The following is a 27426-nucleotide window of genomic DNA, read 5'->3' as shown; positions in this document are numbered from 1 at the left end:
AAGGTAACTGGCAAAAGGAGTGGGAGAGAGAAAGAAAGCAACAGAGAAAAAACATGTGTGCAAACCAATTCTTTTTTCACACCTGCAAGCTATCAGCTTACACCCTGAAGCGGGGAGCTTTGTTGCCCTCATCAACATCTTTTGCTGCAGATCTCAGATACAGGGTGGTGCTTTTGAACAGTGGCGTAATGGTGCGGTCTGCCAGCCAGCACATTGGGTTCTGTAACCTTCCCCATCTACCAGGTCATGATGAGCACTTCTAGGCTCTCTGCAATTTCCTTATGTCCACATAGCCTGGAAAAAAAATGCAAGTTTTATTACTGTGTGTGGCCAGATTCTTTTGTGGAGCAGTGCCACTTCTTTCAGTTGAGTTACACAAGGAATAAATGAAAAAATAAGAGGGTGATTTTGAGAGAAGAGTTATTTTTGTGTTATTTTGTTTAATGTACTTCTTGACCTTTTTGTTTTAATTTGCTGTAGCTTTGCAAATTTTCCTTTTTTGTTTTGTTCCTGCTTTTTACCACTGACTCTCTCTGGTTCCTTCCCTCTTGGCTTATTTCCCGTCTGCCGTTGGGAAATCCAGTAAGGAGAAGGGGCAGAACAAGAATCAGAACAGCTGTAATCACACAGGGCCGAGCAGCTTCTCTGACAAACAGACTGCGTCTGGCAGAGCCCCGTTTTCAGCAGTGAATCCTTGGCACAGTAACAGGTTATCTCCGCAGATGTTCTGCGCCGAGTGCAAGTACTGCATGTGGCAGAGGGTGGAGCGTTCAATTCAGGCTGGCACTGCCAGAAGACAAGGCGAGAGGGCAACAGTCAGGCAAAGCAACTCAAGGACAAACTTTGTAACTAGGGCACAGATTTGGGAAAGAAACTGAAACAGTAAAATCTAAATTCTAATCCCAGTTGGATTTGGATGAGTCCCTTGATTTCCATTAGTATTGGCCTACATGGCAGCCTGGCGTTGCTGAAAACAGAATCAGGCTCTGATTATCCAGTCGTCATGGGAAGATGATGGATTTTGGATATAGATGGGAATATGTTGCTGTGCAAAAAATTGCGTAAGCCATTCTCCCTGTGTTGTCTCTGGTAAAGGTGACCTCTTCAAGGTGTTGCCTTTGGTGTCACCCAGATGACAGACATTGCAGTCAGCTGGAATTGCGTGACTAAACATCGGGGTCAATCTCTAGGCCTGTAATTATTTTAAATTATATGACAGTGATCTGAATTAGAATTTTGATTTGATATAAAATAACAAGGGGGGAAAAAGCCTAATCTGGCACTTTTCACGCCCACCCCCTATTTAGAAACCTTCTCAGCCTAAATTTACTTGTGGTTCATCTATTCTCATGAGACTGTTGTCTTTCAGCAGTAGGAATTGGGAGAGCTGGACTTGCTTCTTAAGTCTCCCACAGATTTTATGTATTTTCTGCTCAGTAAGCCCCACTGAGTGACTTTTCTATTCAAAGACTAAAACTGATCTGCGACTGCAGACAGTCTGGCCTAAAATGGCAGACATGGATGGCTTGTTGCACTACTGAGGTATCTCCACTGCACAACACAAAGGATGCTCTAGGACTGAATTAGCCCTTGGCTTGGAGCTATAACATCACTGGTGTACTTAATGTCTACCTTAGCTGATACCTCCTCAAGGCTGGTGTGTCTGACTAATGCGTCCTCAATGAGCCTCTGTTCCTAGAGAAATAAAATAAACTACAAGTGCTGTAACCTGGGCGACTTCTCATCAGAGTTGTGACGTTACATTTTGCTTCCCAAAATCACAACCATTTTTGTTACATGCAGCCCATGCTTCTTTGTTTTCCTTTCTTTCTTTACTGCTATCAGTGGAAAAAAATTTCATAGTAAACTCGATATTAATATAAGAGCTAATGAAAGATGTCATACCTCAGAGCATATGAAAAAAATGTCAACTGGAAAGAGTCAGTCTGTGGTGTATTTCCTTGGTCCATATGTTGCCTTACTGGGAAGAGGTTGTTGGAAAATGTCATTCATTTTAAACTAAACAGTAAGCCTCCTTCGAATTATATCTTAATAAAAAAGAGAACATCTTGGGTAGTCTTTGATTTAGATGTGCTGCATTTTAAATGTGTCCTAATTATAGTGCTCATCGCTTAACATTAATTTAATGAACATCCTCATTTATATGGACAAGGTTGGCAAATAGGAATTAATGCCATTAAAACCCGCAAGTCTCCCAAAGGAAAAAAATCAAAAGATCTATGAAGAAAACATAACCTTATTATTTATTACAAGGCAAAGCACAAAATCACCAGCCGTACATTTCTGTATGTGTCTCAGGGGCCCTTAGCACATGCAGTTTGGAAAGGACTGGTGCTGTGCTGCAAGCGGCTGCTGCCTGCCCGGCGCGTGGCTGGCAGGGACCTGCCCGTGGGCATCGCCCTTGCTCAAGCACAGCTTACTTTGAGGAACTTTCAGTCTAAGGTTCCAGACTTGCAGGTAGACCCTTGGCTTTGTTTTTGTCTCAGTTGTCTGGATCAAGACCAGAACTCCCCTAATCAGCTCCAGAATGATGAGAGGATTCACGGGGGCCCAAAAATAGGGACTGAAGGAAGACATCATTGTTTTCTTGGTGCATCTGGAAAAGCGTGGGTGATGCACGCCTCTGCTTTTGTCGTTTAATTGCATGCTGAGGTCAGAACTGCTTGATTTTAAGAAACACTAGCTGTCAGATTTTCTCCACAGGCATCGATTTCAACACACAGAAGGTGGATGGTCCACTCACTCCTTAAAAACTCTTGTCGTCCTGAACTGTTTTTCAGAGAAGTTATAGGAATTCAAATGTCAATGACAGTTATTTACGAACCAAAGAGACGTGAGGGTACATGATGTTAAAAAAGGGATAGTGTGGACCTACACAGACCCTGCAACGCTCACAGATCATCCTTTTACAGGAGGCTTGGGGTGTGGTAGTCGTCACAGCCACCTCATCCTATTGGCTTTAATGGGGTGTGGTTCATACCACAGTGGCTAAGCTTTCCACCTAGTCCAGCTTGATTGAATTACTATACTGCAGACTCATTTTTCTCCTTAAATATGATGGTGATCTGAAATATTTAGCCCTTTCTTACTGAGTGCGGTGAGGAAAACTTTCATCATCCTTTTCCAAGGTTGTTTAATATACAGTTGTTTAAGGGGTGGGGGAGCACAGCTGAGCTTTAAACAAAGACGTAAGCGTTGCCACTTGGAGAGTTATGCCTCATACAAGTGCTACTCTGTAGAAGAATGCTGTAATTGCAGGCCCAGATCGTGCAAAATTTTCTTACACAACTACAAGTACATGCTGAAGGACTGCTTGATATGGAGACTGAGTTTATCAATAACTGATGTATCTGGTGCTTTATTCTTAGATCTCCTTCATCTGCCACTTCTGCTTTGTCAATCTCTACCCCCAAACTGCAGCTAGCATTAATGTTAAACAATGAGCCATGGATGTAGCTAATATTTACAATCTTACTGACTGAAAATGAGAGGCTTACATTGATCTAGTATCTTCTGCCTCCAGGTCTTATCAGTGGTGCAGTTCAGTACGTGTTGGCGTGAACGTGAGAAGTCTTGTCCCTAGATGGGTCACAGCAAACAGTTTAATGTCTGTCCTCTACATATATAATTTTAGACTCTTAGGTTCCTCTTAAATATGGTAGACTCTGAGCATCTCCCAGATAAAATCAATAGTAATTTTCTGGTGAACTTCTTGGAGTTTATTTAGGGTTAAAACTGGTTACATGAAAATGTTTTTTATGTCTTTTTATGTAGTTTTATACAGGTATGGGTGTATCTGTGTCTACAGTGGTGGATAGATATAGAAGTGATTTTATTTATTTATTTATTTATTTTTAATTCTGAGAGGATAGGTGATAAAATTGACAAGTTCCACTATTGACACCAGAGGATCCAAGTTTATAGAGTTTTATTTTGGACACTGAAGTGCTTTGTAGTGAATTTAAAGAAAAAAATAAAATTATATAACTTAATAAGAAGCCAAACGGAAGGGAAAAGTTGATTTGAATATTACTATGATAAAAGGGACTGTAAGGTAGAATTTCCTCTGAAACCCAGGAAAATGTATTTGACGCAGAATAAAGCATCCAGTGATGAGAAGACATGGGGTAGATCTGTGTATGCTTTAAAACTAGATTTAGGATTACTAGCATACTTTTACCTTGTCTCAGTACAGATGCTTTTCCCTTTTTTGTTTCATTCGTATTTAGGTTTCTTTCTATTAATAAGACCTAAGTAGATCCAAATTCGGCTCCCCCATGCCATACAAGAGGATGTACTGTAAGAGCAGAAATTGACTCAGATTATTAAAATTTTTGTGTGAATTTACATTTTGCAAGGCATTTTAACTTAACAACTTTCTGGTACTTGGAAGTGTGTTGTTTCTATGGTGTCTAGAAGATAGAACACAATAGGAAATAAGCATCTCACATTCTTTATTTGAATAGTCATTTATGTTACTGCACCAGGAAATGTGCAATAAGGATGTTTCACAGTTTATTTATGTTAATATTTTGTCTTCTAGGTGGGCTTCGTCTCTCTTTGGTACTGTTTTCATTTTGTAAATTTACATGTTCTGCTTAAAGCAAAAGTGAGAGCGAGATTACATCTCAGCTTGTCTCATGACCTATTTATTGTTGCTTCAAAAAAGCAGAATTGTGTTTCTCTGCCTCTTAGCTTCTCATAGAGTTCAAAAGTAAGGAACTGCTCAGGTATTCAGCGGCAGGGGATGACAGCCAAGGTTGTGCCTCTGTTCCTTGCCACCCATTCCTAACATCAGAGCCAGTTGCACTGAAGAAGTTACCCGAATCCAAACTAAGCTGGGGCTTCAGAGTCAGCATGGGCTGCAAAGTGAAATGATTTATTGGCATGCACACCGAAACAGAGACCACTGCTTCCTTGGTGAATTGCTTGCCTTTATAAAAGGAATGTTTTGCAACTTAAAGCAGTAATTAGTGACCTGTATCATGTTGAAATGAGCACGGAGACACCTGTGACAGGACACTGAGTTTTATATTCGATAGCGGGCTTTTTATTCTGCTCATGATAAAGATTGTTGTTTCTCTGGAAGGACATCCACAGTGTTTATATTGCTGTCTGCAATTTAGCAAACATTCATCTTTAAAAAACTCTTATTTTCCTGATGAAATAGTAAGTTCCTGGGTACTATGAGAAAGGAATGGGTTAGCCTTTGGAAATCTAGAAACTTACCTCTGTCTCTGAGTACTAGGTTTTCGGAGCATGGACTCTCAGGAGGGGCTTCAGTCTGCCTGCACTACAGCCAGGCTGCAGCGTACGTGAGCTCAACAGCCCCAGTTTGAGTACCAGCATGAGTACCAAGTAGCACAGGTTTCGCCACAGCCCAGAGCCCTGTGTAGATAGATGCACAGGGTACCAGGTCAGTCTGGGACCCATTTGCAATGGAGTCATAGCCTCTGTTACTGTCAGGGCTGCAAAAGCTGAACTTAACCTTTTCAGTGAATGACTAGTGATTCTTTGAGCTCCTAACTTTGCAGGATAACTTTTGGACTGGTGGACTGGTGGATTTTGAACAGTTGTGTCAAACACATTCAATATTCAAAGTTAAATGTATCCTGGTTGGTTTGACCAAACTGTGACAGATGAGAAGACGATCTGCATTGATTTATTAAGAATCACTTTTAATAATTGCATGAATAAGTGAGAATTTATTGGATTATCAGAATTTTTCAACAGCTGTACTAATTTACCTTCAGAGAAAGGCTTTGGAAGAATAACCCAGGACACTCTGGCATGCCCCAATGTGCCCTTGAAAAATAAGAGGCAAGCTGTTTGCTCAAAGGATCCTTCTCTTTTCTCAGGCCATGTTTTGCCATCCGAGGACTTAGAGATCAGAACTTTAAACCCATTGAAACACCTTCTTAAGAGCAGAGGAGTGGTGGCTTTCAAGTTACTTAGGGAGAAAGCATTTCTAGGGTAGGAACGGTTAAGGAAAGATAGGTGTGCAGTCAGTTTGGAGGGAGGCTTATTTTAAATAAACAGTACTTGCTTTCAGGAGGTTATTTGGCCACTGCTTACAGTTTGTCATTGCTCCCAAGGGGAACAGAATTGCAGGTCTGAGCATGCATGAGGCTAGCTGAGCTAATTATGGCTCGCAGGGCAGTGCTGCCAAAGCGCGGGGGCTGAGCGCAGTGCCAGGTTCTTGTGCTGGCTTGGGTACTGCGAGGGGTGCAGCTGCACAGTGCCAGGTGCAGTTTCACCAAAGAGATAAGCAGGCTGCAGTTTCCTACTTTCTTCCACCCTTGCTTCAGGGTGCGGCGACGACCATTTGGCTGCTCCCCCTCCCCAGGAGCATGAACTTTAGGGCAGAGTTTGTCCCTAAATGCAGCGTTCCCCTGGTGTGATGGGTCCACTGGAGCAGGTTACGTGAGCATGGGCAGAGCGTTTGCTATTGAAGCTGTATTGTTCTAGCACGTGAACAAGCTCTGTGGCACCCTGTAAACAGACCTGAGAGAGTCATTTGATTCCAGCCTCGGCAGAGAAGCGGCAGGTAAAGCTCTTGTCTTGAAATCCAGTGCTCACAGAGGAGATCAGGAAGATGTCCAGATAACCACCTGGTAACTACAGCACCAAGACACTCTGTGGGTCATAAAGTCTCTTCATGTGTGTGTATATCATGACTGCACAAGTATAACTCCTGGATGTGGGCAAATTCTTAGAATCAGGTTGTACAAAACCTCTAGTCTACAAGTTAAAAATGCCTTTTCTGGGGACAGTCTCAAACATAAATCTAGAATCTGCTTTTTCCATGAGTTTCCCTGACACTAAACACCTCATGTAAAGATTTGTGGTTCCTAGGCACAGTGGGGGTTTAAATACAGAACCAGGAAGATTGAATTCTTATGCAAGCTGATATTTGTATAATAGTCTCTCCTTCCTGGAGGCTTTCTTGATAACTGAGTGAGAATAGTGATGTTGGCTGGCTCTTGCAACAAGGAAGAATTTGGCGTGCAAAGGATGGATAGCAAGGCCAGAAGGAAGGTGTGGACTGCATGTTGACTTGTGTTCAAATCCCAGACAGCTGCTGCAATAAAGAAACAGTTTTCCAGGAAGACACTTCACAATAAAACTAATACAGCAAAGTTATTAACATCAAACCTGGATAGTTTGTTAAGGGGGAAAATGGTATTACCATGTCAAGTTGTTATACCATCAAGTTGTTCACAACCATCAAGTTGTCAAGTTGTCAAGTAAGTGGGACACATTGTTGGTAATTGCTAAGTATTCATTTGGACAGGTAAATTTTATGCTACAATGGGGTCATGTTAGCACAACTGTGAATATCCAGATTGAGTAGCTGAGTGCATATTGACAGTGTTGTGTTCAGCCACTGACATCTCTGTAGCTGTGTTTGTGCCTTAATGCATGTGTCGGTATGGTTGTAATCACTGGTGGATCTCCTAATTAAAACAGTTTATGAGATGTTCCTTCTTTCTTATAAGATTGGGTGGTCATAGAGTGTTTCATAGCTTTTTGAGTTTCTCCAGTTGTCAGAAAGAAGAGTCTTCTAATTCAGTATGTTCCAGGAACCGCTTGAAATCATTGTCCATTTTTAACAGAGTTTTGATCTAAGCAAAATTAGCCTGATGTCAATAGGTTTAAATTTGCTTTACAGAGGACATCAGGAAAACATATGGGACTCCACAGACCAGCAAAGGTCGAGAAACCATTTTTAAGTAATTACATTAGCTAAACATGATTAAAAGAGATAAAGAGACCTTTTTGTTACAGCTTACCAGGGCTCCAGTCCTCTTTCTATATGGTAAATATGTTAAGATCATGGTTCTCTGCATTACTCCAGCTGGGAGAATTGTATGTTTTTAGGAAAGGAAAATTAAATTAGTCTTGTATTCGATACATTATTGAGCACTTTTGTTACCTGATATGAAATTAGTTAATGTGGGCTGGTTCTTTGGCACCCAGGCATTCCCATGTGCTGGAGGAATGCTCAGCTGAGCAATTATGGCAATTTTTTTATCCTTTGTGCCCCAAGAGCAGCCCAGAAAGACTAAAACAGCATCCAGAATCTGGCTCGTAGTTGAAATACAACTGCACAACTGCAGGAAAGAAAAATGCAGCCAAACCTGTGGTGCTTTGGAAGGAACTTGGCTCTGCAGAGCCTGGAAGGGGTCAGGAGTGAGACTGAGGGATGGAGAATTGTGGTCGGATGGCTGGATGGCAGAGCTCACTGTTCATTCACTAATAATATTAGTTCATTCACTAATAAGAATATGTGGTAACTATCATACGGCCCAGAGGCTTCTGAGTGTGAATACCACTAACAAAAATCAGACCTGGGCTTCCAAGTGGCTTCAGGGATGATTTTAAAAATCATAACTATTTCCTCAGCTTCATTCAGCTGCTTGCTTCAAGACAAAAAAATCCTTTCTCCTTTTTTTTTTTTTCCCCATCATATAATTTTTTACTGCTTTTTTGGGGGTGAAAAATTACAATTACTCTTCTAACATCTTCTTTCCTAAGGTGAAGTAGTGGCATAGTATGCAGTATATTTTAAGGACTCATCTTCTTACCATCAATTGAAAAGAATCTTACAGTATTTTGAATGTAGGTAGAGTCTGAATATGGGTTTTATGCATCTCAGACGCTGGAATAGTTTAGCATTTGAAGCCCATGACTAACAACAATTCAACCATGTAAAACCAGTAACTCTGCAGGTTGACAGGGTGATCTGAACTTTTGTATCCTTTGTAGTCTGTTGAGATTACAGAAATCACTGGGGGCTTCAGCGAGTGGACCAGAGATAAGGCCTTCAAAAAACAAGATGTCTTTTTCCACAACAACTAACCAGCTTACAAAAATAGCAACTGAGAACAGATTATCATTAACTGTGTTCAGTATAATAGAGACAAAACTATTATACTTTAGGGAAATATATCCCATAATAATAGCCTCAGTTGCTAGATATGATTTGTTTCTGGTGTTTTTAAACTTGTTTTATGACTCAGGCTTGAAGAATTGGGATATTGTTGATTACATAAAATATGTAATTCTCTGAATGTAATTTAAGTTCTCAGTGTCTGCATTTTGTTTCTGTGCTTACTTTTATTTTATCTTTTCTTGCAATTTGGGGTGCACCTTCTGAAAAATGTTTAGTCCAAATTTTTAAAACTCTGCCTGTGATTTTTGCTTTCTGGAGAAGCTCGGTGTGGATTGCCACTTTCAGCAAGGGCAGCAAGCCCCTGTCCCAAGCAGCTGATCATTTCACATCACTGGGGTTTGAGATTTATGTTAAGACCTTTGCCGATATGGGTCTCTGATAAACATGTAGGTGGACTGTACACTTGAATGACTACATACTGCAGAGATAGGTTCTTTACACCAGAAATAGGGCAGATTATTATCTCTTAATCAAGGAGGGGCCAAGCATCTGAATGGGCCAGTAACATCCATGCAGTCCTTCAGCCTTGCAATTACAGAAATACTCTACAGCTGGCTTAGTTGGCGGTAACATTTGTTTTTCAGGGAGGTCCCAATTTTGCTCACTTTTACAAATAGTTTTATAGAGGTCAAGTATTTCATGCTTTCTCCCAAAGGGCTAATTCTCAGCTGCATACCACAACTGCAAACAAGTTTAAAAAAAAAAAAAAATTGCAAAGTGTGGTTCAGTCAACGGAAGAGCAAAGTTTATTCAAGACAGCAAAACTTGTACAACTGGCTGAAGTGCAGGGATGTAGGAGCAGAGAGAGCAGCTCCTTGCTGTAATTCAATCCTGTTGGCATTTCTCAGCTGAACTGTAGCAAACAGACTTACTCTGTTCCTCTTTCTAAAAGGAAAGGGCACCTACTTTGTAAGTACAGTTGCAAACACCAAAAAGAGTGGGCAACATCCCCATGCCCCAAAGAATTCCCGAATAATAAATAAGGTAGAAATGGCGATACATCCCTGATACATGCCCCTGAGACAGCACAGCCCTCCCTCTGGGTGCTGGAAGGGGTGGTGGGACCAGGCTTTTCACATCAAAAGAGAAGCGTATTTGAAGAACAAGGAGAGCATCACTTGCAGTCCTCCCTGATTTTAGTGGTTCATGCCCTTTTCTTCATCGGACTTTGGAGGTGGGTTTTGGGAAAGGCTGGTTTGAAACTGCTCTGGGGTGCTACCACTGACCCCGCATCCCGCCTGGACACCGGGGCCAGCCAGGGCTGGGGCCCTCCGCATGCCCTCCTGATCTGGGGGGCTGGAGCATACCGCACCGCCCTCGTGCCCTGCGCCTGCTTTTAAGAACACACAGCCAGGAGGAAGCTGCAGGACTGGTAGTGTCGTACCTGTGTGCTGGAATAAAAGTTTTTTAATGCTGTGTCTCCAGCCCCCAAGTACTTGAATAATTTTGTGGGTTTAATGGGCATGGAACTATTCAGAAGCATGGGTGGTGGTCAAGTAACTTGATTACATGTCCTGTGTTAGCACAGTATTCCTGGTGCATGCTGTATGTACTTGTAGCCTGGTGGCAATAGTTGTGTGGACATTTCCCAGCTAACGCACAGTCTAGGGCTATTTGTCCATAGTTAGCATCCCTTAGACAGTATAAAATCACCAGGAGTCAGTCTCTGATAGCTGTAGCGCCTGCACCTTCTCCAGTTTTTTTCCTCTAATATCTTCACATTGAAGGAACATGGTCAAAATTGTGTAGAACAGGAAAGAAGCCTCTTAAAGATTTTTATAAGCTGGAGGAGAATAATTCTTCCTGTTTCAAATAAACAGCGTGTTTGCTTTAAACAAGATCCAGCCTATATTTCGGGCCTGTAATTGTGGAGACCCAAATGTAAATTTTAGTTTAAAAACGTAACTGAAAGTGCACGGGGTTGTGAAGCCCAGGAAAGGCTAATGTCACAAGGAAAACATTTGTTTGCAAATTCCCACACGAGAATTTACAGATGGTAGAGAAAAACCTCTAAAAGAAAACCTCTGTGTGTAGGTAGCACAACCCAGCACTTGCAGAGATTGTCATCTTCAAAGCACTGAGCAAATGTTTGTTAATTATACTACAGCAGCCTTTGAGGCTATCAGGCAGATATATATATTACTGCTTTATAACTGGAGAAATTAAGTCAAAGAAGTTACATAATTTTCTTGGGATTAGAGGCAAACATAAAAATCCGATGAATAGTGCAGGTTTTCCTTGCCTTTGTTTGCGTGTTTCTGAAGCTTCTGTGTTCCTAAGGGGGACCGCACAGATACAGTTTGGTTTGGAAAGGAGCTCTTTCCATCTAGATTTATGTTTCTAATGCACCGAGGGTGAGCATTATGTAAGGTGATGTGAAGTACTAGCTATCCAGTGTAGTTAGGGTTCTCTCTCATTTAGGCCATAATTCAGTGAGTCCCATGTACTGGACACTTGCACACATGCCCAAGCCAGTATACATAGGTTTTCTTCTACCATTGCTTGCTTTTGGGTCTCCTACTGAAGTGACACTGATGTGTGTGTCTTTCTGGTTTCCCAGACTTTTGAACTTGCTGTTTAGCTTTAACCATATCTGACAGCAGGCTTGAGGTCTCAGAAGTTCCTGTATGTTTTGTGAAAATATGTGGATGATTTGACAAGACAAATCCTTCTGCTTAGGGAAAGGCTTGTCTGTTTGTTCCTTAGGCACCAGAGAGTGTACATGGAAGAGCCTTGGTCAGAGTTCACTCTGTAACAGCCACCAGAAGAATAGCATGAGATGTAAATCCAAGGAACAGCTTGTTTCACTGCCCTTGAAATGGTTCTTTCTCTCCCTCTTTTGTCTTTTCTTAACATCTCTTGTGCCTGCAATGTTGGCTGTTGCATTTCTGGATGCTGTGATACGAACAGAAGAAACTGCTGTCACTTAACATTGGTCTGGCATCAAAATGTGAAGTGTGAGTCTCTCTGCTGCTGGGAAGTCCTGATTTTCCTGCAGTACCTGTAACTTTATTCAGACGGTGAAGGCTTCTGAAACTGGATGGGTATCTTTGTTACAAGCAGCACCTTGTTGTTAAGGAAGAGCGTTATTGTGCAATGCGTGATAAATGACACATCAAGAAAGTATACCAGTTGTTAAGGGATAGGGATGAGCTCAGGTTATTTACTAATTATGACCTTTATTACCTATAAAAATGCCATGAATACCTCTTCTGCACTGTGATAGCTGCCCCACCCAGAGCTTTGATGCTTTATCCTCACGTGCTGGGGTGGAGCAGCCACTTGCTGTTTGAGAGCCAGCAGCCGGCCTTGAGCATCCCTGCTGCCTGTATGCCTGCCAGACCCTGAGCGTGCTGGAAGAGGGGCCCATCACCACAGCCCTTTGCTCTCCTGGCTTAGAGACCGCTGGTACTACCTCCAGCTTCTGAGAGAAGAGAAAAAGGAGTGCGAAATCGATCACCGCTTTCTAAGACAATGCTGGTACCTCAGGTCTGTGCCTGGGAATAAAACATACTTGGATTTGGACTGATTCAAGGAGAGAGGCAAATACGTGGTTGTGTGAAATGGGTTGGAGTGTCATTTTTTACCAGCGTTAAAATTCCCTAAGGTTTCAGCATGCTTCTGGTAAAGTGGTACCAGGGGGGTGAGGTGGGAGTGAGGGTGTCCCTTCCTACCTGAAGACAGTCCATGGCTGTTCAGCAAAGAGCAAAGGATAGATACAGCATCACCCTCAGGAGCATGCAGGTGCAGAGCATCATGCCCATCTATGCTAGCTTGTAACCTGTCTTACAAACCCAATTGTCTATTTGAACACCTTATATTTCATGTTTGTGCTATATTTGAAGAGTGCTTTTCAGGACCAGGTTAAAAGTGTGGCTTTGGTTTGTTTTCAGAAGTTAAAATATTTGCTTATTTTTCCTTCTGCTCTATTTATATATTACTAAATTTTCTTTTCTTTCCCATAAAGTAGCCTTTTGTTTGATTGTTTTATTTTCTGATATTTTTCTAGTCTTGTCTTCTGGTTGGTAATGGAGATTACATGGTTTTGATAGAACGGATACTAAGTGGGTTAATATTTCTCCTAAAATTACTTAAAATGTCATCTCACTGAAGATGACAAATCAAGGTCCTTATAAACATTCACGCTATAAAAACAGTTCCATTTTACACACCTTTTATTTTTTGTTGCCTGCATAAAAATAATGTTAACTGTATCATTATACTGAAATTTTAACATCTCTTCATTGTGAACACAGAAGCAATTTCATTTTAAAGTGGCAAAGGGCAGAGTTTCTAATAAAAATGTAATCTGTAGCCTCTGACTGCAAATGCTTCTGTTTGTGCTAATTCTCATGTAAGTCACTGTAAAATGTATGATATATCAGTTTAAACAGATGTAATATCAAAGTCTTTTCATTATTATTATTTTTTTCCAGTAACAGTTTTGGTAAAATTCAAATACATCAGTAATAATGTTTCACTTTTATCTCATTATCAAATTAGTTTTACACTGCCTTAACATGAGTTAAATCACATAAGTACCATTTAGACATCAGCCATCAAGTTGTTTTAAAGTGTTCCAATGAGATATTCTTGGATGCACAATGATTAACCTCTTATGCCATCTTTACTGCATTTGGGCAAAGAGGTGGAATGAGGTTTCTGTAGCTGAGCACGGTGGTGGAGCTCCGGCGTCCTGCATCCCCGGTTCCCAGCTGGCACGGCGCGGCTGCAGCCTCTCATGCCTTGGCACTCATGGGCCAGCGAGCGCGAGGCTTTGCAGGATGTCTGGGTAGAGTTTGCTTTCCTTGCTTCCTTATCCTTCACCAGGTAGAAGTTTTCTCCTTTTAATCTGCTCTGGGAACCTGATGCTTTCCCCAATAATGTGTTTGGTCTTGCCAAATGTCTTAATTGTCACACAGTTAAAAAGCAGCAGCTAGAGATAATTCACAGACAGTTAGAGACATCCACTTCTAAATACTTTGTTGAAGGACACCCTCTTTATACCCACGCACACCTCCAAGTACGAATCTGCAGTGCCCATGAGGTACCCTTGCTGTGCAAACGGGAGGACGTGTTTAGCAATCTCTCACAGACTGCCAGGGCATAAATGCTGCACTATTGGATTTGCGAGTTCTTGCAGCAGAGTGGGATCTTGCTGGGATGTCAGCATACTGTTTTGGGGTGTCTGTGGGCTTTTTGAAATGGATTCTTGGGCTGCTGGTACAAATCAAGCAAATAAATTGGCTCCTGCTGTTGTTCACAAGGCTGCTTCCAGCTCTGCCTCCTGCCGCTTGGCCCTCTGCTCCCTGCCCGTCCTTTGCAAGCTCTGCCTTGCAGTTCCTTTGCTGAACCTCTTATGTCCATTTTTATCTCACTGGCAGATCTGAATAATCATACAAAAGTGCTACTGAGAGTTCTTTTCCTCTTCTTCCTTGTTGACGGTAACGCATCCAGGGCTCATATTGACAGATTAATGCGGGGCTGGCTGCAGCAGGGCCTGTTGCTGGAGGCAGCTCCCGAGCACACTGCCTGTGATTCTGCGCTGTCTGACTCTGAACCCGTTTGATCATTGTAGGGGGTCAAATGCTTGGCTTGAGTCTTTTTTATGTTTGTGTTTCTCTCGGGCAAATGGGGCTGAAAGAAGAAACTGGAGGGACCAAAGTGGAGTGCTCTCATGAAAAAAAAAAAAAAAATAGATGCAAAACACAAAGCACCATTTGTGCTCGAACTGGGGGGTTGAGGGGAAGGACAGCACTGTTTAACTGCTATAGATGACTTGGTTTTCTTCAGCTGGAGAAATGCTTTGATTCTATTCTATTGTTAATTAACCAGTCTGAGAAAAAATACATTTGTAAATTAGGCAGGAGACCACTTCAAGACTCTGCACTGACTTCTACAAGGCTGGCAATCTCCTTCTGGTTCTCATTCACAGGTGCAAATGCTCTGGAGACCAACACGAGGGTAGGTCACTGCTGTGAAGCTGGTAGCCCCCTGCTACCAAAGCCTTGCCACATAAACCCAATACACCCAGCAAGACATCCTCATTCCTCTTCTGGCAGGAATGTTCTTGAGGGGTTGTCTATGTCAATCTGTCTTTAGCTATGGCAACTCAATTTTGTATGCCTACATTAATGTGGAAGCCCACTAACAGTTCTGCTGGTGGAAATACGTAGTGAGTCAAGCTCTATTCATTGAGAGACTCTGGAACTGGTTCATATTTTGGTTAAAGATCACCTGAGGCACTTCAATAGGGTGATCTCTTGGACAGTTTGTTCTTGCAGTTTCATGTACAATGAGGATAGCAGCTTCTGCCTATGAGTAGCTATAAATGGCCAACCTTATTCAAAAGCCATGTCGTAGTTGGAAAAGTTGACTGCGTCTTCTAGATGACTGTTTAAGGTCAGTTATTTTTACTTTTCCGCTTTGTTCTAGTTAAATATTTTTACTTGCTCTCAGAACAATAGCTCCCACCACACTGAAGCCTTCACCCAGTGCAGTTGCTTTTCATACCTCTTCCAGTTGCAATCCATGCAGCGCCCAAGGGTCTCATCTCCTTAGTTTAGCTAAATATAGACTTTTCAAGCCCTTGTATAGAGTCTAATCCATACCTTTACTAATCTTAACAAGCTGAATCCAGTGGCATAAGCAGCTGACTCAGGTTTGTGGGTAGAGTCTATATTCTCTTACACTTGCTCTAATTTGCCAAGGTTTGTTTAAATTTTCTACTGCTTAATCTGGTATTTTATTGCCTGTACATACTTGACTCTGAGGACTGGATTGTTGTGATGATTTTTCCTGTCTGCAAACTTACTCTTCAGTTTTCCATGCTGTTTGCCCAGGGAGACCCACTAATTTTGTATTTTTTCAAGTAACTGTTTAATACAAAAACATCAGCCAAATCTGAAGTTGCTTTTACACAATTCCAAAATAATGCCCTGTTTACCAGGCAGTTCACAGATTGAACTCAGAAAAATTAGTTTCTCTGCCTTCGGTTGCAAAGCTTCTCTCACCCTGTCCTCTTTGGTTTGGAGGGAGCTGGGTCCCATACACACTCTGGCAGCTGCAACAGGATGAAAATATCCACAGAGGTTTCTGGCAGAATCTTATTGTGACAAATCATTTACAGTGGTTCCAAAAAAGATTTGTTTTCATATTTTTGCTTGGCTTTTTCCAGCTTGATTGCAGACTCGGTATGGGTTTTGTTAAAGCTCTTTTCTAAAACCAGGTAGATTTGTGGTTTGTGATCGTGATGCGTGCAGTTACACATCACTGTGTGCCTTTGATTCAAATGTGGTTTCAAACCCACCTTTGTAAGCAGGGAGGGTCATAGTGTGTTTTAACAGTTTCTCGTTTGTGTGTGTGCTCACGTGCAGCATGTTTATGCACACAAGTGCACACCCCCTGCCAAAGGCATCAAAAGGGCTCTGAGCTTCATGGAGCCAGTTAGCTGGTTCACAACAGCAGTGACTTGCAAGGCTTAAAAGAGCACAGAGGAGGTGGGCATGCGTGATCACGCATTATCCTTCCATTATCCATGCATCTTCTTGTCTGCCAGCAACCAGGAGTTTAGCGCCTTCCTGCATCTAGACCATCACGTTGCTGGTGTATCCAACCTACACGAATATCTCTAGTTATTTAACTTGGTTGTAATTTTGGACATTTTGGTATTGTCCTAAAGAGCTTGAACACAGTGAGAGTGCTTTGAGAGATTCTCTAAGATGCTTGGCACAACCGACCCACCCTGTTGTCTGTGGGAGAGGAACAGACATCCTCTCCTCTGCTTCCTATGGGTCAGAACCAGCAGCTAAAAACTCTGAATTCGTCTTCCTGCACTAATCACCACTTTGCACTGACAGTGGGTTGCAAAGAGGCTGAACACTACCATATGCATGGAGATGGCATCGCCATGGCCCATGCTTAGACCCTTTCTCTGGCAGAAGAGATGTACTGGTGTTTTCTGCTAACTGAAGAGTACTGAAAAGGCATTTCAGGTGGTGGAGTAGAGAAACTTCAGGAGTGCTTTTATCATGATGTGATCTAGACTTGTTTGTGCAGGTGGTTGAGGTGAAGCTACTTTTGTTGTCTGTCTTGGATCCTCTTGCCTAGTTGAGCTCCCATGGAGCTAAGACACGAGGACTGTAGCTCACAGCACCTAGCTGAAACTTTTTTCTGTGATGCAAATGTGCCTTGCAGCCTGGGCTAATTCAGACCAAGCAAGCAGGAGCAGATTCCTGTTTGCTTTTTCTCCATTGAAGGAACAGTGCTGTTCTGGAGTTTGATTGTTTGACTGGCTGCTCGGCACTTTGACTGCACAACAACTTCTTATCTTGGGTACTTCATTCCTTTCCAGTTTAGTTCTTTTCTTCCCCAGTTCCGTGTTCTGCCATTGGATTGCATTAATGCAGTGTGCCCACAGGCTGCGCTGTATTGTTGCATATGTTGTGCTATTCAAAATAATCTCAGTGGGTGTTCTAAGTAGCTGCCATGGTACAACCCATCTTCTTGGCAGCCAGAAGTGCTGTGAGCTATATGTCTTATTTTCCTCTTTATCTTCATATATTGTAATAGAGACGGAACCTATAGAAGTCTTGCATATGGTATACCTTGCCAAGATACCTTGTTGGTACCTAGCAGCTGTCCATACATGCTTGGTAAAGAAGATGTGTTTTGTTAATTATGTTTACATGGGATGGTGCTTGGAGAACTCTATGTAGATACAAAATGGTCTCCCTGGGAAAAAAAAATTCTTCGGGACTCTTTGCCGCATTTTAATGGAGGATCACAGTGAGCTGGTAGTGGGCTTCTGACTGACACCTTTTTTAGCATCACATTAGGAATGTAGGCTGCGAAAAATCCAGTCTGTCTCTAGTAGTGTAAAAAGCATGTAAGCTTTGCTTTGATATATCCGTTAGCAGTGAGCATAGCTGCATAGTAAACGCACAGTTTATTGAGGTTTGGTTTTTTTCATTTTTAATTGCATGCTTGAATGTTTGGAGATGGACTCAAGCTAATGTAATGTTTGCTTTCATATATTTCAGCTGTGTGGGTGTTGAAGAAGAAGAGGCACCAGATATTGACATCTATCATTGTCCAAATTGTGAGAAAACCCACGGAAAGTCTACTTGTAAGTATACTCACGCAGCTGGTCCTCAGATACATATCAGATTCTGTATGTTTAAACAACAGAAGCTTTTTTTCTTTTATTATTACAGAAAGACAAGCCTAAATATCATATGTTAAAAATATTAGAATTCAGATCATGAGGTAAAAAAATATGTTAGGGGGAGAAAGCCATGGGTTGGATTGTGAAGCTTTGGATGCAGCTCTCTGCCTGGCCTCAGGCAGTGTGCAATGAACTAATGCAAGGCACCTTACCTGGAGAGCTTCAGTCCCCACTGCCAGCAATGAACACGATGCTGCCTTCCTCACATGAAATTAAGAATTGTGAAGGCACCTTAGTACTGTGGGCTAGAAGAATCCTACAGAGACAGCTAGTTTAATACAGTGAGTTTTGGAAACTACATGGTGTTTTTTGTCTTTGGATGAGAAGCGTAAGAAACAGTATGTTATGCTTGGCCTGGATATAAAACTGTGGTGATTTAAGTGGCAGTCAGAATTGTAGGATGCACTGAGGGTGCCAATGCTTGCAGTTCTTTCACAGGAAAAAGTTCTCTTGAGTAAAAGTGACAGTTGATCTCAGTGGGAGTTTTGTCTGGGAAAGAACTGTAGGATGTGTTTGCTTTGGTCAGATTAATTCACAAATTCTTTCTATTATACAATGGGAAGAAAAAAAAAAAGAAAAGAAACCAATCTCTAAAAGATGAAATGCTTTACTTGGAAGCCATTTATTGTAAATAAGCAATAATGATGCAGAGGTTCTCACTGCTTTGCAACCTTACAGCAATACACAGAGGAAGAGCATTGTGCTTATCTCTCAAGAGCCGAACAAATCATAATGTTCCTTGTTTAGTGCAAAATAAGGGATGGCTGGAAACTGACTTCTGTTGTGTTAAAATTCAGTAATTTTAACATCAAGCAATTATTTCTGCACTGCCTTAAAAGTTTAAAAAATTTCTAGGGGGAAAGGGGGGGAGTCTGAAATGTTCGTTTTGGGGCAAAAAATGGGAATAATTTTTTCACTTTGACTTTTTCAAAATCAAGTGTGAACAGGAAAACAGTATGACCTGTAGCTATTCCTTTCTCCCAGATGGTCTTTTAGCAACTTTGGCCCAAGCAGGGCACCCACAAATTGGTCAAGCTGTCAGAAAACCCCTTGGGAGGCTTGTTCTGAAAGACTTAACAAAATCAATATATCCCCACAAAATGTTTTGATTTAAAAGAGTTAGCCTTTCTAATGTTTTATTGGAAGATTTCTGACAAATGCATTGGAAATTGGTCAAACAGATAACCTCAAATCATCGTCAGGTGAACAATTTGGTATTAGAATGGGTTGTGTTGAAAAGGCAGGTATGACTGCAGATACTCCCACGCTGTTACTGACCCAGCATAGAAGCAGCAGCATAATATTTCTGTCCTCTGTGAGTTTTGTATAACATTGCGTTGTGTTTGATGCTTTGATTTCTTTCACTTTTCTTTGAATTATGGGTGATGAAAACCACCTACTTTTTAGTGTGAGGGGAAAAAAAATCAGACAGAAGCAGCAAAAGTCTAAATACCTGTTTTCTGAAAACTGTGGTGCATAATGTTAAGAATTCCAGAAATGGCAGTTTTGGTAAAAAGATTACAAGTTTAATATACCAGTTAAGATGAGGAAAGTTGAATCAACAACAACCTTGTGATACTTTAAGAAGGTTTTTGGCTGTCCGTTTCTTTTTATCCCAATAAAAATGTGACTTGGCAGTATGTCCCTCAGTCTGCTTTGTGCAGCACAGCAGAAAGTGCTGCTGGAGCGGCGTCACTAGTTATAGTCTTATCAATGTATGAGGTTATATGTGTGGTAGGAATACAGGACTTCAAATCATTCTGCAGTACAGTAGAAAGACTTGGTTTTCTCCATTCAGATGCATTACAGAAAGATTAATGACATACAAGACCAATCATCAAAGTAGTCGAGCGTAAAAATTTCAGGAGCATTTACACATTAGTTATTGACAAGCTTACCTTGAATTTTGGTGAAGTGCAAGGTCACAGGTTCTCAAGCTGTATAGTCATTTTCACCATTAACTTGCAGAATTGTGGATCCTGTTGAAAACTGACGCTGGTATTCTGTAGCCCCTCCTTGCAGAGTGCAATAGGCCAGGGAAGTTAAAAGGCTGATTAAATGAAGGCAGGAACAGCTTGGCTTAATGTATTTATTCTGTTAGGCATTTGTATGCAGGGTGTCCTGCTGAATGGCACTTGGGTTTTGCTGGGACTTCTGTGAGATGATCACTTTTGTTTGTTTATGGACTGTTACAATATATGTTTAAACTAGTTATCTAGCACTATCAGTTTTGTAATAGGAATAAGAATTGTTCCAGAGCCAGTAGTTCACTGGTAGGATTTAAATATTGCAAGATTAGCAAAGTGAAACACAGACACCTATTGTCTGTTATGCAACTTGTCTGGATTTAAAAATATATGTGTATTTCTGGAGCATGCATTCCACAATATATGCTTTCCAGATGTCAAATTTAAAAATCATTTTCTCCTTCTTACATTTTTCCACTTTACCAGTGTGGCTTAGTGGCTACTATTTCAGAAGATTGCTTTCTGTCATGTGACATTTTAAGCCATTTTGGTTTAATGAAATTTGTAGGGACTCCGCTTTGGGAAAAATTGTACACATTCATACAAAATTTTCTGATATCGTTTAAGTAAAATGGAAGTGTTTTGCTTAGGCAGACTTGATTCATTTTCATAACACCATCTGAAATGTTCAGTTTGATTGCTGTCTCTTCTGCAGCAGTGAAAATCAGGAGAAATTCTTTGGACTCAGTGAAGTTACATAGACGCAAGCAAACCAAAGTCAGGCTGAAACTGTTTTTAAGTAATTACAACCTTTAATATAAATCAATAGAGAACTAACAGGGTGCTTCTAGGTATCCCTTCTTCATAAATACATTAGAAATAATGTAAGTATACCTTTGAAGCCTAGAATTAATCATTTTGAGATACAGTTTTGATAAAAAATACATTCCATTTTTCCTCTAGAGGGTTTTCTGTAGAAGGAACGGGTTATACTTTCCAAAGGTCAAGTTTGGATCAGAAAGTTCTGCAGAAAAAGAAATCTGTAATCATTTAAGAAAAAGTGGCCTTTCTGGCCAAAGCTAGTATTTGTTGCACATGTTAATGGGCCCTTTAATCCTTACTGTGGCGTTTGTGCTAAAGATGAAACATAAAGAGAATGGCTGAAAATGGGCCAAATGTCGATTGTTTGAGGTAGTATAATAGGCTACGGCAGCTGGCTTGCTGTTGTCCAGGAGATAGCACCTCCTGGGGAGTGTTCTGGTGGTAGAGGCATCTTTGTTGCCGCTGCGTGAGAGGTGGATGCGAGAGGTGGATGCCTGCTGGTGCTCAGTGCTAGGTGAAACGGCTCCCCGGTGCTTTCTGAAGAGTTGCAGTGAATTTCTTAATTCAGCACTGATTTGCCTCTTTTATTTCTCAATGCTCTGTGCTATCTGAAGAGTAATAAAAGAACACGCTAATATGATAAGCTCTTTAATTTTCACTGTGTCAAGTGACACCTGTTTCCCTGGGACTTGTGCTAAGAGTCCCAGTGTTGGTTTAGATCTGCTGGGGGGGGGGAGGAAGCAGTCATTGGAAAGAGAAGGAGAGGAGGAAGGCTTGGCATTCATGTAGGGCTTGTTTCCTTTGTTACCAGGAGCATTGAATTAATACACTAAGCCTGAGAGTCATTAAGATAAAGAACTAGGAGCTTTAATGAATATATCCAGCTAGGCTAGAGAGCTGCATGGAACTAATAAAACCAACATGCTTTGTGCAAAACCTGGGATGGATTCTTTGGGAGAAGTCTTTACTTGAGTTACTCCAGGGTTGTGGTCGGGAAAACAAGGTTAGCTTTTTTTGAACCTTATGTGTTATAACTGTGGCCTCTAGATTTCCTTCTTAATGAAAAAGTGTGTGGATCTGTGTGTGAGTGCAGGTGCAGAGAGCAAGGAAAGAGTGCCATCCGTGCATGGTTACTGAGTTCCCTAGCTGTTTTGAATAGTAAGAAAAGGATAATAGGTCTTGATTTTGGGGTAGAGTACTGAATTTCATTATGTAAAACAAGGGTGAAAAATAAAAGTAAGTTGTGACATATGAAAATCCTACTAACAGAGGCTTGAAATGATACAAATATGCACTTGGGCCAAAAAATAATTTACTACCAAAATGAGCATGTGTAAACAGACTGTGGAAGTAGGAAGAGCTGAGAGAGATAGTGCTGACTAAGAAAAAGCTGGACGAGTTTTTCTTGCTCTGTGTTATCTGGCTGTCAGAAGCAAGGCAGAACAACATTGAGATTTAACTTACTTATTTGTGGTTATTCCAGCTGACCTTTTTTCCATGATGAACTAACTTGCCTATATGTCTGTCACCCACTGGGAGCACATTTGAGGGGCCTTCAGTCTACTGTCATCAATTTAAGGCCTAGGCTTGCCTTTCAAAACCTAGGGATAAGAGGAGTTCTAAAAATTGCATTTGTGGTGCCCTTGCATCTTTTTTTTTTTTTTTTTTTTTATGTGTGTGCTGTGTGCAGGGCGTAATTCAAAGCCCATCAAAATTGATGTCAAATCTGCCACTGCTGGACAGACCTTTAGACTAAGGTAATTCATGACAAATACATTCTTAAAGTTCTATACTGCATATTGAGAAGGCAGGAAAGTGGCTTTCTAAGAGTTTTTTGTTAAGGATTAAGTGTGTAATCTCGCAAGTAAAAAATGTCCAGAGCCTGTGTTTGCATAAAGCCTGCAGTAGCTGTAAAGCTCAGTAATTATCTGTCTGGTTGCCCTTATGTTACAAAATGAACACTGTTCAGTATATAATAGATCTTCAGGCAACATTATAATTGTCTAATGGTGAATTGAGAGCAATATTAAAATTTGCAGTGCAGCATAGTGGGGGTTCCCTCTTCTCTGGTCTCGTAAGAAATGAAATGAAGATTTGTCTTTCCTTCAAATGTCTTAATAATTCTATTTAACATACAGTACTGTCCAATTAATTCCTTTTTAGTGAAAAAGAAAAGAAATTGGCATAAACACGATACTGGGCAGACAACAGAGGTCAAACCTGTACAGAATGGAAGCCAAGTCTTTATAAAAGAACTTCGAAGTCGTACTTTTCCAAGGTAGGTTGTTCAGCTGCACGCATGGACAGGACTGTTGAAGTAAAGCATATATAGCCAGTTTCCTATGTAACTGATGATGATCCTTGCTGAAAGCATTACATAGTACAGAACTTTGAAGTTTAAATGAATGCTGTTTTATTGCAGATGTCCCAGGCTCTTCCCTTTTTTGTATTTGTGCAGCCATATTCAAATCTACTCTTGCTTGAGCCCAGTTCCTCCAGATTTCTATAGAAGCTAGATTTGTGAAGACAAGAACAAGAACATTTTTGACCCCTACAACATTCGCTTGCATAAGAAATTAACCAATTTATTGCATAGAATTATCCAGTTCTCAAAAATACTAATGAAGTCTGTCTCCATCTTGAAGAGAAGAACAATGGCATCCTCAGTTGCTACAGTGACAAAGGCTCTCTTATTTGGGGTAATGAATAGTGCTAATTGTTAGGTGACATGTTCCACACTTTATTAGTCTGCTTCACAGCCATTTTTAAGAGTGATGATTTTCTTTTGGTTCTTTAACATAGGCCTTAGTCAAATAAATCCTTAATTATTAATGACTAATTATTTTAGAAGAATCCTTGAAGACTGTTAGAGTGTACTTGGTAAACACAAAACAACTTCTTTTTACAGAGAATTTAATTGCACATTTAATTTCAGATACTGGTCTTAGGCTGGTTAAGGAAAAGGCTGAAAATACCTATGTAAAGTGTTTGCAGTGCTTACAGATGTGTTTCACAGACTCAAGATCCAGTGGTTTTACTTACCTGGCTATTTATATTTGGGCGTGCTAGATTTGTCTTAGCCTTTTTTATTATTATTTTTTAGTTTGTTTTTGTATACAGAGCAATTTGACAGGTTGCAAAGCTAATTTCTTACAAAAGGTTTAAGGCCTAGCAGAATGATTTCGATAACCTCAGATGGCCTCTGTGATTGCACTCACATGTGCAAAATCTCTGAGTTACTCCCAAATTGTAAAAATATATGGAGCCCCATTTTTTTTTGTTTGATTCTGACGTAAAAGTGCACATAAGAAAATCCTGCTGCCACATTGAAGTTTCTGAGAAAGAAGGGTTTGTAGCCAGAAGGAGTGCCTGCAAGATTCAGGCCTCTGACATCTACACTTACGCCATTAGTAAAACAAAATCTTGTTGGGAAATTTTATCTTCTGAAGAGTATTAATGAAATCTGCAGATGTTCACAGAACAAAACCCAAACTCATCAGTCAGAATGTGATGAACAAAAAAAGGGGGGCTCAGTTCAGAGATAGAAACATCATTGCTGATTCACAGCACACAACAGTAAATTATAACCCACGGTTAGTCTCTTGGTGAGGCTCAGATCAAAAGGAACAGTGAAGAGAGCAAAAAGGAAAAAAATATAATTCATGTCATTCCACTCCTGAATGTTTAATACCAAAATAGCATTAGAGTAGTAATAGTAGTAGAAATAATAATTAAATTGATGGTTCACATTCTTAAGTGTAGGTGCCAGACTCTCTATTTTGGCATGATCAATATTAGTTGCTCTGGTACTGATCTTTCTTTACAACTATGTGTAAGTTTCTGTGGCACATGTAGAAGGAAATTGGACTTGAACAAGTATGTGAGATATATATGGGCACTGTAAAGTAAGTGCAGAGGTTTAGTGGTAAATCATGGTTTGCTTCTTGCTCCTTAAAATCTCCGGCCTAATTTGCACATTGCTGGCGTACAGTACTAGTGCTCACAAAAATGATGAATGCTCCTTTTAATTAATTATAAATTAAATTTGCCTCCTGATCCGCCATTGCCAATTCACTATGGCTAGGGTGATCCAGAAATAGCTGGGTTTCTACAGCTTATCCCTATTTGCGTCTGGCCATCCTGTTCTACGGGGTTCAAACCCTACTGGGGTGGCCTGAGCAGGCCCAGGGTGGGGGGTTCCCCCTGCGTGATGGGGTCACAGGAGAACACCCACCCCACCCCCACCCCCTCGAAAAGAGGGGGGGGGAACCCCCACAGCTGAAGGGTGCCAGGGGCTCTGCCACGGGCTGGGCTTCATGGGGCAGCAAAGGCAGGGAGGCCCAAGCGTGCTGGCTGCCACAGCGGCGCTCAGAGCCGTGTCCCCTTTCCCACCCGCTTTTGGTGCCATATCAAGAGGTGAGCTGTAGTTCAGAACTGCTGCAGGAGATGGCAGTCATGGATTAGGCTTACCTGCCTGGGGAGGTGGTGCTTTTCGGGGTGAGCACCCAAAGTTTTGCTGTTCCCTCCGCCAGCAGCCATGGCCCCAGCCTGACAGACGGATTTTGGAGCCCAGCTGACGAGCAACACATGGCAGCAGGGCTCTTTGGGGACTGATGGTCCTTCATACAAAGTCACTTTTCACTCTGACTTCAAAGTGGTTTACTCTTGAAAACATCTAGAAATTGGACTTGAATTTCCCTTGAGAGTTCTTGGTGCACATAGCTGGTCATCTGATGAAGCTGCCCTTTCCTTAGTCCCTTTGAAGCCCTCCCAGTGACTTGAAAATTATTTGCAGAATATTTCCCAAGCAATTTATTTGACTATTTAAAAATTATTTGCAAAGTGTTTCCTGGCCAATTTATTTGAGATTATGTAATATTTTTAATCTTGCCTTCTTTGGAGTGGAACATTTAACATTGATCACTGGTAACTCAACAGATCCCTATAGTTGAGGAAAATGGTCTTTCACCAGAAGCTGTTATTTTAGAAGTTTCCCACAGTTGGTGCATGAGGCTCAAGCTAGTATATTCCAGACAAATTTAGTGTGCCCTGCATGCTTTGCAATAAATAGCTTTTTGGCTTTTGTCTTATGCACCTAGTTTGCATATAAATGCTTATTCATAAATTTTCCTCTCTGTAGTGAAATGCAAAATATGCTGAACTCTATGTGGAAGCACCTCACCATTGAATCTGTGTTTATTTTTTCAGTGCTGAAGATATAGTCGTGAAAGTGCCAGGTAGTCAACTAACAACAGAGTATTTGGAAGAAAATGGCTTTGTGGAGCCCATCCTCGTCCCAAAGAAGGACGGCCTGGGTTTGTCTGTACCTGCACCCACCTTCTACGTCAGTGATGTTGAAAACTATGTCGGTGGGTATCTGGCAAGCAGGTGGCATTGTACTGTTTGGAGCTCAGCTGCTTTTTAAAAAAATACATTTATTATTTGTATAAAAATGTTTAAAATATATTATTAATTATTGTCTATGTCTTAAGCAATGCTGATTTCAGTATTTGTTATGTAGTGGTAGCTTGTAATTAGCAATTCGCTCTTGTTTTTTGTACCAACTTGAGAGTGAGCCTGAACCAGACTGCACTGTAATCCGTAGCGCTGCATTAAAAGAAACAGTCATAGTAGCGTCAAGAAGTTGTTTCTTCAGGCCAGGTCTTAATTGATTACTGTCATCTTGCTTTGTATTGAAGGAAGTACTGGACTGAGACTCATATTCTGCAAAGGCAGTCCATTTTTTAACACTGGTGTCAGTGAGAGCTTTTTTCATTGCTGCTGGTCATTTGGATTCATTTTGGCACCTTCCTGTCTCTAACCTAAGCAGGGTATTCTACTGCATCTTCTCACAAGTCATCACATCATTTGGAAGACATACCCTGGCCAAGAGCCATGGAAGTACTCTGAAGTCATTTGTCTCTGAATCCTCCTTCCTTTAGCATGTGTGATCTTGTCTCTTGTCCTCTCTTGCTCTGTCCCTCCTTTGTGTCACTTCTGATCCAACTCTTTGTCTTTCCAGTCTTCTGTCAAGGAATCGTCCTTTGGGAGCCATGACTCCAGCTCCAGTGTATCTGTCTGCCTTTCATGGTCCCTTTATCTCCTTAGATAATCTGCTAACCACCCCTTCCTCCTGCACTGCTGTTCTTGACTCTATCTATTGCTTTTGCAGTGATTGTGTGCTGTGAGATAACTATGAATAAAGGAGAATTGATTTTATTATTTTCTCTATCCCATTGCTTCTACAGGAAACATACTTTCCTTGTCCATCTGCTACACTTAGCAGATTTTCCTGTATGACCTAGGTGTTCCTTATGCATCTGCTGGCTTCTAGCTGAAATAATCCACCCTCCCAACAGAAATGTTAGTGAAGAGCTGGAGGGAAGAACACAGGTTGTTTAATCTGAAGCTGGCACCAGATTTGAAAGTGAATG

At 41.1% G+C, this 27426-nt stretch overlaps 1 protein-coding gene across 2 annotated transcripts in view; it reads left to right on the top strand.

Moving 5' to 3' along the window:
- PHF2 (PHD finger protein 2) overlaps nt 1-27426 on the top strand; it is an 85729-nt gene that overhangs the window by 23893 nt on the left and 34410 nt on the right. For both annotated transcript variants that reach the window (XM_033003864.2, XM_033003863.2), the window contains exons 2-4: nt 18019-18104; nt 23156-23270; nt 26201-26361. In XM_033003864.2, the coding sequence (XP_032859755.2) occupies nt 18019-18104; nt 23156-23270; nt 26201-26361 (362 nt within the window). The remainder of the gene's footprint in view (nt 1-18018; nt 18105-23155; nt 23271-26200; nt 26362-27426) is intronic.

The sequence above is a fragment of the Tyto alba genome, unplaced genomic scaffold (genome assembly GCF_018691265.1).
Source record: "Tyto alba isolate M040663 unplaced genomic scaffold, T.alba_DEE_v4.0 Super-Scaffold_49, whole genome shotgun sequence".
NCBI classification, from domain to species: domain Eukaryota; kingdom Metazoa; phylum Chordata; class Aves; order Strigiformes; family Tytonidae; genus Tyto; species Tyto alba.
The sequence above is the reverse complement of the archived record's forward strand: the minus strand, read 5'-3'. Positions and strand labels throughout refer to the sequence as shown.